The 19,181-nt window shown below is 36.0% G+C and overlaps 1 protein-coding gene across 1 annotated transcript; it reads left to right on the forward strand.

Moving 5' to 3' along the window:
- The first annotated feature begins 2,798 nt into the window (after positions 1-2,798).
- Positions 2,799-3,720, forward strand: LOC141381696 (uncharacterized). The gene is made up of 2 exons (XM_073948014.1): positions 2,799-2,894; positions 3,012-3,720. The coding sequence occupies exons 1-2, from the start codon at positions 2,877-2,879 to the stop codon at positions 3,663-3,665; spliced, it is 672 nt and encodes a 223-aa protein (XP_073804115.1). The 5' UTR covers positions 2,799-2,876; the 3' UTR covers positions 3,666-3,720.
- The last annotated feature ends 15,461 nt before the right edge of the window (positions 3,721-19,181 follow it).

Here is a 19,181-nt window from a genome sequence, read left to right on the forward strand (position 1 = left end):
AAGAATATCTAGTCAAATATTATTTACTGTCATCAGGGCAAAGATAAAATAAATCAGTTCTTAGGAATGAGTTATTAAAACTTTGATGTTTAAAAAAATGTGCTGAACAAATCTTCTCTCCATTAAACAGAAATTGGTGGAAAAAAATAAAAAAGCGGGCTAATAAATCAGACTTCAACTGTATATAACACATAGTGTGATGTTGTAATATACAATGTATGTTTTTGTTGAAATGCATGATGTAATAATAGTACAATAATACTGTATATAACATAATGCAATACTTTATTCCTTTGGTAGTAAAACAAAATATTTGTTTGCATATTGCTCCTTGATCCAGAAAACTATAATTTTAATCAAAGCCTAACATGTCACATTTATTTGCAATGAACCAGTTGTCTAATTAAATCTATTCTAACTTATATCTTATTTCTACCTGTAAAAGTAGCAGAGGTTGGTAGTAAAATGATTGTACAACAGACATATTGAAAGATAGTTTCTAATTGCTTGAAATGTAATGTGATATACACTAATGTTCAAAAAATTATTATTGTTAAAATATAAAAGCTTAATATTAATCATATATTGCAAGAATTCTATTGTGTTTGATTTGCTTATCAATTAAGTAGATTTTATTTGATTTGAATTGTTTGAATAAATTATTCTTTATTTATTTAATTTGCCTATATTATTATTTCACATTATTCCAGTTTTTACTAAATATTTGATCAAATAAATGTAGCCTTGATAAACATAATTAAAACATAAAAAAAAATACATTGAGCAGATCGCAAACCTTTGAACAGTAGTGTACATTTTGCCATTGTGAACACAGTGTTTTTAATGAAATGCTTTTTGTCTTGCCCTTTTTGAGTTCACCAAACCAAGATTTTCCGGATCCCACATTGCTGCAGCAAAGCCAAATCTTAGTGTGGCTAGAAGACTATCACAGGTTGACGTCCAGCCCAGTTCAGCAGTGTGTAGTGCTTCTACACCAAGCACGGCTGTAAGTATTGTCATAATCCACATAGCTTTCTGAGAGAATTTGGTATAAGCATTTGTTTTACGTAAATTCGTATTTTTATTAAGTACAGTCACATTAAATCTCCATAAAACATCTCTGTAGTATTCTTTTAGTGCATAAAAACATATATATTAAAAATAAGCACCATTCTTTAAACTTTTTGTTCTGCATAGAAGCGCTGTGACAAAATTTTACAGTTTAGCAGCAATCATTCATTTCCAATGTATTTTATACATTAATGTTCAAATAAAGTAATGGTTGCAAAAAATTCTGATTAGTTAATGTTACTTATAGATATATATTTACAAAATGCACTTTGTTATACTGCTTGTTTGTACTGACACAGGACCTTCAAGTTTCTGCCCCCGTCCTCACATCCGCAGTGACCAGTTCCACAGAGCCGTCCGGCATTGTCTCAGTAAGTAATTTCATATTTTCTGTCCAAAAAAAGGTAATTTGGTTTGCATATTTGCTGCCCCAGCTGAATTCACACAAAGTGGTTTTAAGACCAGCCAATTAAATTGACTTGATGTTAATTAACTAAGCTTGATATATGTATAAATGTTAACAAAATAAAGAGAGGAAAAAATAAAGCAAAGAATCACAAAAATTACGCCTTCTGTTGTTGATATTTTATGTTCACAGTAGTAAAAGAAAAGAAAATGGATGGAAAAGAAGTAGAAAGGAAAAAGAGAAATAACTGTATTGGAAAATACTTTTGCTTCTTTAAAGAAAATGTTTATTGGTGAAATTCTATTAATGATTTTTGGAATTGAAAAACATAATAAGGTATTTAAAAACAATCACTTAAAATCAAAGGTATTTAGATTATAATCATGATATCATGTGAGGGTACTCACTCAAATATGTAAGGTGCATTTACATTACCAGACTAAAGGTTTTATCTATTTTCCTTCACAGACTCCACCTTCTGGGTCATTGTTGCAAGCTCCATCAGCTGTTCCACTTCCGCGCCTTTGGGCTGAAACCTTGCCACCAGAGGACCACAAGTGGATTGGCAGCAGGCTTTTTAAAATGGGGTCCAAAGGAAAGCCAGAGCTTCGAGACAACCTCCAGCTCTGGTATTACCCTCCACAGCCTGCACTTACATACAATCAGGCTCCAGCTCCAGACAGATTTTTCTGTCATTCACTTTTGCTGTGGATGCCATACAAGCTGTGGAGGGTCAAAGTCCTTTGCCCTAATCCTGCATGTGGACAGCATCAGCTGACAGGTGGAGGTCTGCACAAAAGGGCACGGCAGGTTCTGGACATCGACAGGATGTACAACATGGTTACAGAAACCCTCATCTGTACCAAGTGCAAAGCCTCGCATGTGTCCTGGAGTCAGACTGTCTTGCAGCAGCTGGATCTTGGCCATCGCTCAGAGTTTCGGGTCATTCTCACACAGAAGTGAGTAATTGAACACCTTTATTCCTCGTGCAGTTGTTAACCTATCATCACAGATATATGAAAATACTTTACAAATATATATATATATATATATATGTTTATATTAATATTCTTCTGTTCCTAAGGTACGCCTGTGATATAATCACGAGTCAATTCGCCTACTGCGTGAGCGTGGACTAGGCAACAGCCCCACAAGGGTCATCAAACAACTGAAGGAAAACCACAGTGAAGAGTGGCTCCAGCGTCTGGCCCGCTACACCACTCAGTGTGTGGATTTCCTCAGTGGACCTGGGGTGTTGCCGATCACCTTCCAGGAGCCCCCAGCACCTACAGTTGTGCCAAGCTGCAAGTAGCTCCTCACTGTCTACAGCCAGGACATCTTGACAAGGCTGAATGAAATCCATGCCAGGATAACATCGACCCATGGGTCCATCTTGAAGATGGATTCAACTAAAAAGGTTAGTGGATATTCATCAATTTATAATTTCTTTATTATATTCCAGCATTGGTAAAAACCCTTTGTGTAGTCTGCTTGATCTGACGATACACCATGGTTCTTCTCTTGTCTAATCTAGATCACAAAAAAGCTGGCTGGGACAGCAAAAGGAACAGGACTCTGGCTCACCTCTGTTGGCAATGAGTTTGGTCAGGTGCTGATAAGTGTGCTCACTGCCCAGGAAGGAGCCGGACTGGACAGGATGGTGGATGGGCTGGTCAGAAGATACCAGGAGGCTGGTGTGGATCCACCTGCTGTTTTGTATGTGGACTGTGGGTGCTGCACTGATGTGGGTGAGACCAAACTCAAAGCCAGGTTCAGAGGATGGCCGGAGTTGACTGTGAAATTGGACATCTGGCACTTTATGCACAGGATTGCCGTGGGATGTACAGCTGATGCTAATCAACAGTATCCCATCTTCATGTCACGGATCTCTGCGTGCATTTTTGAATGGGATGCGGCTGATGTTTCTTTGCTACGCCAAGCAAAGCGAGCACTGTTGATGTCCCAAGGTTGGCCTCCGTTGACAGATGCTGATGTCAACAAGCATCTCACCAGGGAGGAGCTGGCTCTCCATTGCTGGAGGAGGACCTGTGGGGAGGAGACTACCATCCTTCTACTTGAACAGCTTCTTACTGAGCTCATGAGCAACAAGGGCAATGACTCGCTGGGCGTTCCTCTTTTAGACAAGGAAAGGATGGAGCACATCTGGAGTGTCCAAAAAGGCATATAAAATGCATTCAGGACCCCCCTGGTGTCGTGCGCTATACTGAAACGGGGAGCATAACCAAGGGAGGTGTTCTGGTACGGACCTACAGATGTGCCAGGGGCTCCACGTCTCTCGAGTCCTTTCATTTACACCTCAACCGTTTCATCCCAGGTATGATTCTGCACAAACATTGTGTAAAAACGCATTAAATGTCTTTGTGTGTTTGTTTTTTAAATAAGTCCTAAACATTGTTTTTAATATTTACAGGGTACAGCGCAAATAGTCTGAACTTTCAGATTTATTTGCTGGAGGGACTAAACAGGTGGAACCAGGACCGGGAGGCTGCTTCCTTGGCATCTGAACCGTCAGCTTTACGCAGCTACACAGGAGAACTTGTTCACTGTGTAAACTGCAACTTTGAAAAGCTGTTTGGGAGAAAAGTGGTGCTCTTGACCGCTTGCATGTTACACTGGTAAGAGATTTTGCTATTGTTAATAAACCTGCAATTTCTGTGTTCTCTCCATCTACTGTATCCAGTTTGATACAGTAGGTCAATGTTCATGAGCTTTGTGCTGTGAAATCTTTGCTTGTCTTTAAATATTTGTAAGAACAAATGTATTGTTTCATGACTATTTACTGAAGTAAAGCAAGATACAAAGTTATCATTACATTATTATTACATGTCATTATCAACCATAATGCTACAAGCTTTGAGGGAAATTTATTTGTACATTTCTCTGTCTTCGTTGTATTTCCATTGCATTTCATTAGATGTTTTGTCCAGAATATTTATTATGTTTTGGATCTCTGATAAAAATGTATGTTTTTGTTTGTTTCTTCCTTGACGTTGAGCTTTTAAAACTACTTGCTACTTCAACACCCAATCAAACATGGCTCTTAAAATTTGTTTATTTATGTTTCATTTATTTTTTTCAAGTGAGCTCATTGGAGTGCAGTATCTGTTCCAGCGGACTGGTCAGGCACTGCAGAACATGAACCCAGACTGTGAGCAGACTGCTGAGCTCATTGAGGATCTCAATGTGGATGAGCGAGAAGAAGATGAGGGCTTCTGTGACATCAGTGAGGATCACACTGTTGTTGATCCGGAGGCTGCTCTGTCACCATCCTCCTCCACATTGAGATCGGGTTCCTCCACTGCAGTCACCAGCAGTGTCGCTTCTTTGCCAGTCTCCACATGCCCTGCACTGGTCCCTGACCCACCTGCGCAGCCTGAAGAACCAATTTCACCTGTGCCCTTAGAGCCAGAAGAGGCTACGGAAGATGATGACGAAGACGATGATGATGGTGATGAAGAGACTGTAAGTCCCACTAATTTCTGTCTTTACAGTGATCTAGAATAATTTTAAAATAAAGTGTAAAGTCAAACACGCATCAGGTTTATTTCCGTAGTGCAGCTTCAACATGATAACAGAAACAATTATGGAATTATGCATTGAAAAATTTAATATGCATGGCAAACCGCGGGCCATTCTGGTTCGATTCCTTCGGTACGGAGACACACTTAAGATCCTCAATGCGGCCAGAGAAAAGGGCAAGCTCACCTATGGCAACTCTAGAATTATGATTTTTCGGGATATGTCATCCACCCTGTTTAGAAAGCGACAAGAATTCAGCGCACTCAAAAGACAGCTACGCAATAATGATGTGTCTTACGCCGTACTTTATCCTTCGACGCTGAGGATTCAGCTGCCTGAGGGACAAAGATCTTTCAACTCCAAGGCATCGGCAGAAACTTATCTTCGACAACATCATCCACATCTGCTTGTCGGATAAGACACTAAAACTATATCGACGAATTCCGGATCATCCAACTCTAACGTTACCTGAACAATCACACCAAACTATGCTAAAAATATACGGTGGATAACTTTCCTCTCGGATGAACATGTAAGAACTTAACGTTAACTCTGTCAAGAGTGATCTTTATATTGAAAAGCTGGCAAGAGAAATATATGTTCATATTTTTGTTCAAATGTTTACTAACTTGCATATTTCGGATTTATCACTTGTTCGTAGTGATTAATACGTTGCTTTAAAGTACATAATATAAGTATTTGTAGGGATATACATAACTTTTTAGGGAGCTTTAAGTTTGGACAAGAAGTCAAGGTCGACTGTATGATGCAGTGCACACTCAGTCATGGGGGTTTAAAGTTTCACACTTCGTTTGGGGAAGTGGTGGTAGGGGGGATTGGACAGAACACATATTCGATTTATTTAGGTGTTGGGCTGTTTAACCATATGTTCTCAAGGCACTTAGGAAATAAAACATTAATTTATAGTTAATGTCAGATACACTGAAATATAAATATGTGACTTGGAATGTTAACGGTTTAAATCAAAGACTTAAAAGAAAAAAAGTAATATTATACCTCAGAAAGCATAATATTGGAATTGCCCTTCTACAAGAAACACACTTGACTGATCCCGAACATCTAAATCTTAAAAAGCAGTGGTCTGGACAAGCTTTTTTTTCTTCCTTCACATCGCAAACAAGAGGGGTGGTTATACTTATTGATAAAAACGTTCCCTTTAAAATGGAATCTGTTGATAAAGACAAAGCAGGCAGGTATATTATTTTAAGAGGAACGATTGGGATGCAAAGAATAACCTTAGTAAATATATATCGTCCTGAAATGGAAGGTGCCGATTTTATTCACAATATATTCTTTAAATTTGCTTGCCCAACTGCAGAGCTGATAATTGGAGGAGACTTTAATGTAGTTTTGGACCCAGTGTTAGATAGATCATCTACTAAACTGTTACCCTTAAGTCAAGTTGCTAAAGCTCTAAAATACGAACTTTCAAGTTTTAATTTAATAGATGTATGGAGATTTAAGAATAAAACAAAAAAAGAATATTCCTTCTACTCGCATAGGCATAATAATTACTCCAGAATTGACTACTTTTTTGTTCCAAAAGCGAAGGATTATTTGATTGAATTGTGTGAGTATTTACCAAGAATATTGTCAGATCATGCCCCGTTACTTATTTCAGCGCAATGCTCTCTGGAAATGCCTAATTATAAGCTTTGGAGATTTAGTGGCCATTTACTAAATAGCTCTGACGCATTAAGCTTCATAAATAGTAATATAGAACATTTTATTAGTACAAATAAAAGTTCTGCTTCTTCGGGTGTAATCTGGGAGGCCATGAAGGCATTCTTACGGGGTCAAATCATAGCTTTTTCTTCCGGTAGAAAAAAACAATATCAAAAACAGTTACAATCACTTGAAAAAGAAATCTCAGTAATGGAAAGGGAACATTTTAGAAATAAAGATGCTCAGCTGCTTCAACAATTGCAGTCAAAAAAAATCGAATATGATATTCTATCATCCAAAGAAGCAGAAAATGCACTTCTCAGATCACGGCAGAAGTATTACGAACATGGAGATAAGATCGGGAAAATGCTAGCATGGCAAATAAGAAAAGAATAAATTAGTAAATCTATACCTAAAATATATTCATCCGAAAATAAAATTATTAAACACCCCAAATTAATTAACCAAGAATTCTTAGATTTTTATAAGTCACTTTATAAATCTCAGGGAATAGAGGAGGCGACGATTAAAATGTTTTTAAGTAAATGGGATATACCAGTCTTAAGTGATAATGATCGAGAAGAACTTGAAAAAGAAATTTCGAAAAAAGAGATGCAATTTGCAGTCACTGCTCTAGCCGGGGGTAAAACACCTGGGTTAGACGGGTTTTCGATGGATTTTTATAAAACTTTTTTTTCTAAATTAGCAGACCCGTTGTTTTCAATGTATACAGAGGCAATTCATAAAAAAGAATTACCAGAGACTTTAAACCAGGCTTTAATCACAGTTCTTTTAAAACCTGGCAAAGATCCTAATCTATGTGCTTCCTATCGGCCAATCTCACTGCTTAATTCTGATTATAAAATTCTCACCAAAATGATTGCATTACGTTTAGAGCGGGTACTGCCTAGTTTGGTTCACATGGACCAAACTGGATTTATCAGAAATAGATCCTCTTTCGATAACATACGGAGGCTAATGAATATTATTTATTCAGCAAAACAAATTGATTTTCCGGTGATTGCTCTTTCTTTAGATGCAGAAAAAGCCTTTGACCGAGTGGAATGGTCTTATCTGATTGCGGTTTTACAAAAAATGAATTTCGGTCCAAACTTTATTGAGATGATTAAGATGTTGTATAGGAATCCATCGGCAGCCATCCGTACTAATTCTGATGTATCTGAACATTTTTATTTATCAAGAGGAACCAGACAGGGATGTCCCCTCTCCCCGCTACTCTTTGCTCTAGCGGTAGAACCGCTGGCTATTGCAATACGGACACATAAATCAATCTTTGGATTAGAAATAGGAGGTTGTATACACAAGATATCATTATACGCGGACGATGTGATGCTATATCTAACTAATCCTGATTTATCTCTATCTAATTTGTCTCAACTCTTAGAAAACTTTAGGGACATATCTGGCTATAAAATTAATTTTATTAAAAGCGTTATGATGCCATTGAATTCGGCTGGGGAGAAAATACCCTTAGATAACATTCCTTTTTTATGGAATACTGAAAAAATTGTTTATTTAGGACTAAATATTCCTTCGAAGTTGGAAGAAGCATACTCTTTGAATTATTCCCCATTACTTAAAAAGGTAATTTGAGATCTGGAAAGATGGAATCCACTACCATTATCACTAATTGGCAGGATAAACTGCATAAAAATGAACATTCTTCCTAAATTTTTATATTTGTTTCAGACCCTCCCTATTTCTATCCCACAAAAGTTTTTTAGGAATCTCAACAGCTCAATTAGAACTTTTATTTGGAATAAAAAAACTCCAAGGATTAAACTTAGGACATTACAGATGACATCCAAAAAAGGTGGACTACAACTTCCCGATTTTTTGTTTTATTTCTGGGCAGCACAGATGAGAGCAGTGTGGTTTTGGCAGATGGAGGGTACACTGTTAAAAATTGTCCCGTTAAAAAACAGTAAAATACTGGCAGCTGCAGTTGCCAGCAATGTACTGTTATTTTACAGTATGTTGCTGTAAAAATACATGGACTACATTGATTTACACAATACTCAAGTGAACTCATTTTGCTCACTGAAAGCAACTGCCTCAACTTGGTCAACTGCTGAATGAGTTTATGAAGTAATGTGCTATATATGCTTAGAAGCATACTTATAATGATAACTTATTTTAGTTAATTAGAAAAGTTCGGTTTAACTCTATTGTCTTATTTTTCACAACAGCACACATACATGTAAATCTGGAATCACCAGAGAGATTCTGACTGCATCAGCAACTAAACAGCCGCTATCTTTAAATAGAGAAACATGCAGAATAACATCAGCAGTTCATTGTTCATCTTTAACTCATACACTGGCTCTACTCTCCTCCACAACGGTGACAGACAGAAGAAATTAGCTTCAGGTTTTACAGTAAAATACTGTTTTTTTCCTTGATTTAACGGTAATCTACTGGCAGCTGTGGTTGCCAGCAATATACTGTTTTTTTACAGTCTACTTCCGTTGTGTAAATTAACAGTATATTACTGTTAAAATACATTTTTACACTGTGTTTTTACCTCTCACACCTTTAACCCTTTAAACCCCAGAGCATATACTTCAGTTTTAATTGAAGTGTCCACACTACTGAGTGTTCAAGAAACATGGAGCAAAGCTGAAGTAAATTCATTAATTAACTGACTAATTAAATGATAATTGAGGATTAACAATGAACAAATGAAATGAAAAAACAAGAACAGAACATACAAAACTTTAGTCACAGCTTTATAATGAAATAACCTGAAGAACAACAAATGATCAAATCATTTAAATGATCAGCGGATGATTAAACAACTCTACAAACATCATCACCAGCTACACTTATTACTTAATACATGTATTTTTGTATAACATTTACTAAAGTTCTTCTTGAGAAAAAGTGAAAGTTTTACGTCACCATCATGGAGAACAGAGTTTGCTTTAGTTGGGCTCTTAGCTCTGTCATATTTAACATTTATATATCTTGGCTGCTGCAATTGTTAAGATCTTTGTTTAAAATGCTCTTTTGTTGTGGCAAGCCAGCCAAAAACCTAAATAAGATCTGGTGATGTTCATATTGCTATTAAATGGCAGAGTCTGTTCTCATTTAATATAACAAAATTTACTGCTCCTATTCAATGTTTAATCTATTGTTTTACATTATATGTATATATATATATGGCAACGATTTCTGGAAGTTTTTAAGAATATCTTGGACAATAACACTGCTCTATGGTGTAAATCGCACTCAAAGAGACATCAATAATCAGCATATGAACCTCAATAATGGTGACAACAAATTTAACAAAATTAAAAGTTTAACTCACAAACAGGCAACTGAAAGTCTAAACATAAACAACAGCAGAATCAAACACAAATAAAGAAAACTGTTAGACCATTATACAACATTTATTTATACCGCAATGCATGCTGGGATATTTGAACAGTGCCACTCCCAGCATGCATTGCAGCATGAAACATTTGAGATGTTACCATTGTTGAGATACAAGGTCAGATTCATGAGGTCTGAGTGTGTGTTTGTCATAACTGAACTGTTTTTGCATGTTATTTTTTAACTGTTAAGTATTTATGGAGGTATCTTTTCTGTTTCCACTTCTCATTAATTAAATTAATACCTGCAACTAAGCATAAAATCTATTGCATGTGGCCCTTCTTCCAGATTTATAACAAAACATTTATCAGAACTAATTTCAGACAAATAGATTTCTCTAATTATTGACTTTCCAACTTTATTGCTATAGTACAACAGTTTTGTAAACTCTGTTTTACAGCAGTTTGAAAGTCTTCTTAAATGAGTTCAAGGGTGAAGAGCCCAACTAAATCACTCCATTACGGTGACACAAAAAACACCTTAATTTCTGTTGGATCTCAATGAGAATAGTATGGACGTCAAATCAGTCAGTAATAAGTGTGTGTCTGCTGTTGTTTGTGGAGTTGTTTAATGATCCTCTGCTGAGACTGAAGCTGTTTTATTCTACTTGATTTTATTTAATGTTGTAACTCAAGTCACTGTTTGTGTTTCTTGTTTATTTTCTTCAGTAATTGTAATTATTAACAGCAGGTGTTCATCAGTGTCTGAATTCACTCATTAGTGTTCATTAAAACTGTCAGGTGAACTATATTAGTTAACTAGTGTATGGAATAGTGAACAAGGGCACAAAGTGTGATTTCAAACACAGACTTCAAAACATCGAATCTGAACTCTGTTAGCTCACAGTTTTCTGCAGTTGGTTACTGTCTCGAAAACAAAAATGTTACCCAGAAAGCACTGTTTTTAACAGAATATTACTGTTTTAGTGAAAAAACATTATTTTACCGTAGAATCTGACCGTTTTTTAACAGCAATTTTTTACAGTGTACATTTTTACCCGCATGGTTACAAATAGAAAAATATCATGCAAGGGAAATACCTTTAGATAAGGCCTTATTCATCCCTTTGAATTGTGTTATGAAGGCAGTTAGTAACCCATTCATTAGGCACACTTGCAAATTGGGGTTTGTAATCAAGAAAAAAAATAATTGGCTACTTTCAATGTATAATAATACTCCGTTTCACTGTAACCCATCTCTTCCTGAAGCATTAAGAGATGGAATAACACAATACTGGTATAAAAAGGGAATACAGATGTTTGGAGATTTATATGAGCAGGGCATACTAATGACATTTGAACAATTGAGATTAAAGTTTTCCCTTCCAGTTAAACATTTTTTTAAATATATTCAGGTGAGACACTATATTACCACAATGCAAAAGGGTAATTTAGGACCTCTATCTTCCCTTCCAATAGATGCTATTATAAGAAAGAGAAAAGAACCCAAAGGATTTGTGTCTTATATGTATAGCAACCTTAACGATTTGTATGAGATGGAAGTGTCATCTTCAAAACTTAAATGGGAGAAAGATTTAGAATGCATGTTTGATCAAGATACTTGGGAACATATCTGTAAAAGTGCCCTAACATTTTCATTTAATAGTAGACATACATTAATACAGTTTAATATTTTACACAGGGTATATTATACACCTGAACGATTGCACAGAATAAGTGATTCATATTCAGAACATTGTTCTAGATGTAAGATTGAGGTTGGTACATTATTTCATATGTTTTGGACATGTTTCAAACTTAAAACCTATTGGAGAAATATAATACAAACTATTAGTAAAATTGCCAATGTTAACCTTTTACCTGATCCAAGATTTATGTTGTTGGGGGATGAGTCGGTTCTTCTGTTCGATCAAAGGAAAAATTTACGTTTAATTAAAATGGCTCTGATAGCAGCAAAGAAATGCATTGCTATACATTGGAAATCAGTAGAACCACCAAGTCATATTGTATGGCTTAGAGAACTTTCTTCTTATGTTCCTGTTGAAAAAATAATGTTTAATCTTAAAAAAAACTCTTCAATGTTTGAGAAGACTTGGGGTAAATTTATTGAATACATGAATAACTTGGATGTTACATTGACTGAAAATACGGATGGAAAAGAATGACACTTCATTGCTTTAATCCTGTATTTGTCATTATTGTTTGTTTATTGTTTATTTCCTCCTAATTTACACATCAGCTCGATGTCTCACAAGTATGTCTGTTTAAGTGTTCTGTCTTATGAGGGTGGGAAAGGGGTGGAGGGTGGTTAGAAAAGAATGTTTACATTTATACTGAAATGACTCTGTAAATTATCGATGTGAAAATAATAAAAAATATATTGATTAAAAAAAAAAAAGAAAAATTTAATATGCTATTTTATTTTGTTGTGCTTTCATTAGGCTGTTGACTACCAAAATATTCCGGGCTTCCAGCATGTGGACCTGGACAGGCTGGCTGAATATCTGGTTGAGCTTCGGACCCACAAAAGCCTCAGCCTCACCAACCAGGAGGCCAACGAGATCATTGGTCTTTGGCAAAGCCTGCATGACCAAGACAAGAAGCGGGTGGTGTATGCAGCTCGACACCAAAAGCGACTGCTGAGTGGGCGATTTAAAACACCCAAGAAGCCCACTCACACCCCTGGCGTGGAGAGCACTACCAGATGTGTGCTGGGTGCAAGCAGTGCTCCTGCTCAGTGGCCTGACTGTTGCCGTCTTGTGGAGACCATCTTTATTAGGCTTTGTACCATCCACCCTAGTCCCAAGCGAAAAGGCAAGGGAACCCTTTCAAGATGGTCTCTGATCCTGCAAGACTACCGCAGGATTAGGCAACTCGTACTGGGCAACAGCTTGGTAATGGGAGGTACATCCATGCAGCTGGTTGAGGTAAGCCAGAATACCCTGATTCAGTGGTTTAATAACAGACAGAAGAAACAGGAGCTGTCTGTGCTGCTTCAGGGTATTCAGTTGCCTCAACACCTCCCAGAAGCTTAGGAGCCTCTCCCAGTTGCCAAAAGTCTTCGGACAGAGCCAGACCAACCAGGAGAGCAGCACCAGTATGTGTTGCCAGAGAGCACAGCAGGTCAGGCAAGGCAGAGGCAGACATCTGTTGGACGACCCCCACTCAGACCCAAGGCACCAGTACAGACCCAGGTCATATTTACACCACCAGCACCTGGAGCATCGCTGCAGATGGTACCCAACATATACATCCCAGCTACACCAGGGTACCAGGATATGCCGATGTTTCAGGGTGTACCAATGTTCCAGGCTGTGCCAATGGTCCAGGGAATCCCTATGGCCCAGGGTATCCCGATGATGCAAGGAGTGCAGATGGCCCAGGGTATCCCAATGGTGCAGGGGATGCCACTCAGACAGCCACCACTTCAGCCAACAATGTCCAGTACCAGCTCACAGCCTGCTGCATCACCGTCCACATCTGGAGCCATTCCCAAAAGACCGTACCGGAGAACTGTTCAAGCGAACACTTGTAAAAAGTGTGGGCAGTTCAAAACAAATGCCACAGGCCATAGCCAACTCAGGGGCAGGGTGTACTGCCCACAGACTGAAACTTTAACTAAAGAAGAGTGGCTAGAGGAAATGAAAAGGACCAACCCAAAATAATGTGTTTGTTTGTGTATGTATATAGTGTAATAGTTCTTCAGTTTATTCAATTTCACTTGCTGTTAGTTTATATTTTTATTTAACATTTTCTTTAAATAGTGTATTTATTTTGTTGACATTTTATTTAACTTTTATATTATTTATGTGTGTGCGTGTGTGTGTGTATAGTGTTTACAGTTTATAACCATAATAATTCAATTTATTCTATTTCACTTGTTTTTTTGCACATTTTACTTTTTAATAATTTATTTTGTTAACATTTTATTTAACTTATTTATTATTTATATGTGTGTGTATTTATATAGTTTATAACCATAATAGTTCTACAGTTTATTCTATTTCACTTGTTGTTGGTTTCTATTTTATTGCGCATTTTATTTAAATAGTGTATTTATTTTGTTAACATTTTATTTAATTTATGATTTATATATGTGTGTGTGTGTGTGTGTGTGTGTGTACAGAGTGTATAAAGTTTACAACCATAATAGATCTTCAATTTATACTATTTCACTTGTTGGTTTCTATTTTATTTCACATTTTATAAAAATAATTTATTTTGTTAACATTTTATTTAACTGTTTATTATTTATGTGTATGTCTATAGTTTATACACTTTATAACCATAATAGTTCTTCAATTACCTTGTTTGATTCTGTTTTATTGCACTTTTTATTTAAAGTTTATTTATTTTGTTGACATTTTATTTAACTTATTTATTATTTATATGTGTGTGTATGTATAAAGTGTATACAGGTTACAACCATAATAGTTAAATTTATTCTATTTCACTTATTGTTGGTTTCTAAATTTATTTGACATTTTATTTAATTTGTTAATTTTGTATTTATTCTGTTAATATTTAACATTTAATTTTTAAGAATTTTTATTCCATGTTCATTACTGTTTTGTTGACCATTGTTAAATAAATATTGCATTAATAAATGTCCTTGACTTTTAAGTCCACTTTGTGTCGGTTTCTGTTTGTATTTAACGTTTTATTAACATTGTTTATTTATATTGTTAATACTGTATTATTAATAACTAATTTATTATTTTTACATTTTCTACTCTATATTCATTACTGTTCTGTTGACAATTGTTAGATAAATAATGCATATATAAATAACTGACTACTTGACATTTAATTCCATATACACTATGCACACTATATACACACACACACACATATATATATATATATATATATATATATATGTATATATGTGTGTGTGTGTGTGTGTGTGTGTGTGTGTACACTATATACTCTATGACATTTCTATAGATCATTTGTACATCAAAATACAAAACAATAATAACCATAAGCATAACAATGCTACAACAACTACTAAATAATGACACATTCAAGTTAGTATGCTTTATTTTTCATGAAAGAATGTCAAAAAACACAAGAATAAAGCGCTTAGGCATATTTTATTTACCTTGGAGCATTACACATTTAAACAGTTAGTTTATTGAGTAATAATTAACCAATAACAATAAAGCGTCTTTAGCTGGATTCGAACCCCGGTCTTGGTGAGCACCTGCAATTGAAATCAATGTATCTAAAATTGCGTTGTTTTAACACAGAACAGTATCACTATGCGTGATGTAAAGCAGGTGCAGGGAAGGCGTGTCCGGGAAGCTTAGAATTCGCCCTTTCCTTTCTTCGTTTTTTCCCCCTCTTCTTCCCTTTTTCTCTTTCTTTCTTCCCCCCTTTCTTACCTTCTTCGTTGGACGATTGTTCCCCAGCTTGAACGCAGCGCCTTAGACCGCTCGGCCACGCTACCTTGCCAAGCTGCTTTACCTGAGCAGTTTTTGCACCAACTTGTTTCAAGTAGCACAACAGCGCTGGGAAATCAGTTGAATTTGGCCATGCATTGCTGGAGCTCCTCCACAAAGAAAGAGAGCTGCTTAATACCAGCTTAGGAAGCAATCCCACCTTCCTGTCAACCACAGTTCTGTCTCTATTTGAGCACACCTCAAGGCATTTGAAGTCTACTCCATACGGCAGCCAGCTGCGATACATTTAAGCACCTGATTACAAGGTAACTGTTAATGTTTTAGTGTGTTGTATTTCAAATTTGAATACTTAAATTCAAAACCTTTTATTTATAGGAGAAAAAATGTCTGAAAAATCTCATAAAGCTATGTCAGACGCTGACTGGATTTCACGTCTGAAAAAGTTTGCAAGCACAGGAGTTTGGCCATCAAATGAGGGCAACAGGCCAGCTCCTCGACAAAGAAAGTGGCATGAGATTTATCAAAGGGTGTGTATTTCGTTTACATGATATAACGTTTGTTGAAATTTGCTTAACAGAGTTACGTTAACTTGTTAGGCTTCAGTACATTCAGTACAGTATCTGTGTAAAATATGTCATACTTGTTTTTAAATATTAAAGTGTTTTAAATTTCATGTATTTTGAGATTTACGCTGAATAATTTAGTAAGTTTGACCGTTTATGAGAGATCTGAAAAGGTGGGGGAAGGGATTATGAGTGTACAGTACACAGCATGTGGTTTTAAGGCCTGAAATGTTCCTGTCCAGTTCCTCTTATTCTTCTTTTCGTTTTTAGAGATACAAACTGTACAATTACATAATAAATAAATATTGCACACTCTAAAAACAGTGATAAATTAATTTACAGAGCTATTGTGTGCTTCATTAAGGGAGTCATTGAGTTAAAATTCTTGTTTAGTTATAAAAGTTGTTTGTATTGTGTAAAATTATTTATTATATTTTTCATGATTTTTTCAGATTGAGAAATGTCCATTGCAATCTCGTGGGCAGAGGACTTTGCTTGGAGGTGTGCTGAAATGCACATGTGGTTTTCACACTCAAAAGGTACATTTTTGAATCAATATGTGTTTATTTTTATTTACTAGAATGGCTGTCCTTTTTATGATTATATGTATTTTTGTGATTATTTTTAGCAGAGTACTGCTTCTGCTGCTCCTGCACAAATGGTCCAACAACCTGCCCCTACTGTACCTGCTCAGGAGGTGATGGAGACGAGACAACTTGAGGCCCAGCCCCAGCCCCCGTCTACTCCATCAGTGGCATCAAAGATTTCACCGCAATTGTCAATGGTACATTTTTTTAAAAATCAAAAGAAATGACAATTTCAGTGTTTCAAGTGTTCAAGGTGTTCAAAGTTCAGTTCAAAGTTCAAACATAGAAGAGAAAAGAACAAAAAGCAATAAAAAAGTTGAGGTGTTGCTAGAGACCTGCTTAAAATAAATTGAGTAAATTAGTTTAAATTAGGTGGTAGTTTCTAATTGCTTGAAACGTAATGTAATATACACTAATGTTCAAAAAAATTATTATTGTTAAAATATAAAAGCTTAATATTAATCATATATAACAAGAATTCTATTGTGTTTGATTTGCTCATAAATAAAATCGATTTTATTTGATTTGAATTGTTTGAATAAATTATTCTTTATTTATTTAATTTGCCTATATTATTATTTCACGTTATTCCAGTTTTTACTAAATATTAGATCAAATAAATGTAGCCTTGATAAACATATTTAAAACATTAAAAAAATACATTGAGCAGATCGCAAACCTTTGAACAGTAGTGTACATTTTGCCATTGTGAACACAGTGTTTTTAATGAAATGCTTTTTGTCTTGCCCTTTTTGATTACTGTTTTTTTGACCATTGTTAAATAAATATTGGATTAATAAATGTCCTTGACTTTTAAGTCCACTTTGTGTTGGTTTCTGTTTGTATTTAACATTTTATTAACATTGTTTATTTATATTGTTAATACTGTATTATTAATAACTAATTTATTATTTTTACATTTTCTACTCTATATTCATTACTGTTCTGTTGACAATTGTTAGATAAATAATGCATATAAAAAAAACTGACTATTTGACTTTTAATTCCATATACACTATGCACACTATATACACACACACACACACACACACACACATATATATATATATTTATATATATATATATATATATATATATATATATATATATATATATATATATATATATATATATATATATATACATACATATATATGTATATGTATATATGTGTGTGTGTTCACTATATACTCTATGACATTTCTATAGATCATTTGTACATTAAAATACAAAACAATAATAACCATAAGCATAATGCTACAACAACTACTAAATAATGACACATTCAAATTGGTATGCTTAATTTTTCATGAAAGAATGTCAAAAAACACAAAAATAAAGTGCTTAGGCATATTTTATTTACCTTGGAGCATTACACATTCAAACAGTTAGTTTATTGAGTAATAATAAACCAATAACAATAAAGCGTCTTTAGCTGGATTCGAACCCCGGTCTTGGTGAGCACCTGCAATAGAAATCAATGTATCTAAAATTGCGTTGTTTTAACACAGAACAGTATCACTATGCGTGATGTAAAGCAGGTGCAGGGAAGGCGTGTCCGGGAAGCTTAGAATTCACCCTTTCTTTTCTTCGTTTTTTCCCCCTCTTCTTCCCTTTTTCTCTTTCTTTCTTCCCACCTTTCTTCCCTTCTTGCCCTTCTTTGTTGGACGATTGTTCCCCAGCTTGAACACAGCGCTTTAGACCGCTCAGCCATCCTGACATGCTTGACTGGTCTGAGCTGTCTCCTAGAAGCCAGACCGCAGCACCATGACATGGAAGCTGGTGTTTCACAGTTTGCCCAGGTCCAGCAGTCTGCCTTCTTGACGCAGTAGGCAGCGCATCAGTCTCATAATCTGAAGGTCGTGAGATCGAGCCTCACATGGGGCAGCGTGCTAACTTTTGGCACATGGAAGCGCTTAGATGACTGGGTGGCATTTTTTATCCCCTTCCGTGTGGATCATGCTTCCCCAGGGCGAAAAAAGCTACAGCTCCTCTGGAGGCCTGGCAGCGTGAAGTTCCAAGAACATTTCCTGAGTCTGAAGCAATGATGGTAAGATGCCTCCATTCCTATCACGTTGTCGCTTGACGTTCGGCGTGGATCTATCAAATGTCATGAATTAACGTTGTGCGAGGATTTGACGAAAAGTCCTGCGAATCCCATTGCCTTAAAAATCAATGGCATCCCAGAACATTCCACTACATGGCATTCCAAGACAGTTCTTTTAATCCCCTTTCGGTTCACTTGCATTAAAGCTTTCGTCCATTGTTTTTTTTTTCATATGCATCTTTTTGTGGACAATACCTTGATCAGAAACGCCTTAAAACCTACAGTCTAAAGTGCCCATTAAGTCTGCCAGGGACACTGCTACGGTGCATGAACTTTGGCTCAAAGAGATTGATGCTGTGCTTTGTCAGTGTTACTGTATCACTCGGACATGGCACCAAAGAGTTAAAGAACTGAGCCTGAACAAGTAGCCAAAAATCCGGTTTGTCAGATGTGGTATTTGAACCCACGCCTCCAGGAGAGACTGTGTCCTGAACGCAGCACTTTAGTCTACTCAGCCAACC

The sequence above is a fragment of the Danio rerio genome, chromosome 4 (assembly GCF_049306965.1).
Source record: "Danio rerio strain Tuebingen ecotype United States chromosome 4, GRCz12tu, whole genome shotgun sequence".
NCBI lineage: Eukaryota > Metazoa > Chordata > Actinopteri > Cypriniformes > Danionidae > Danio > Danio rerio.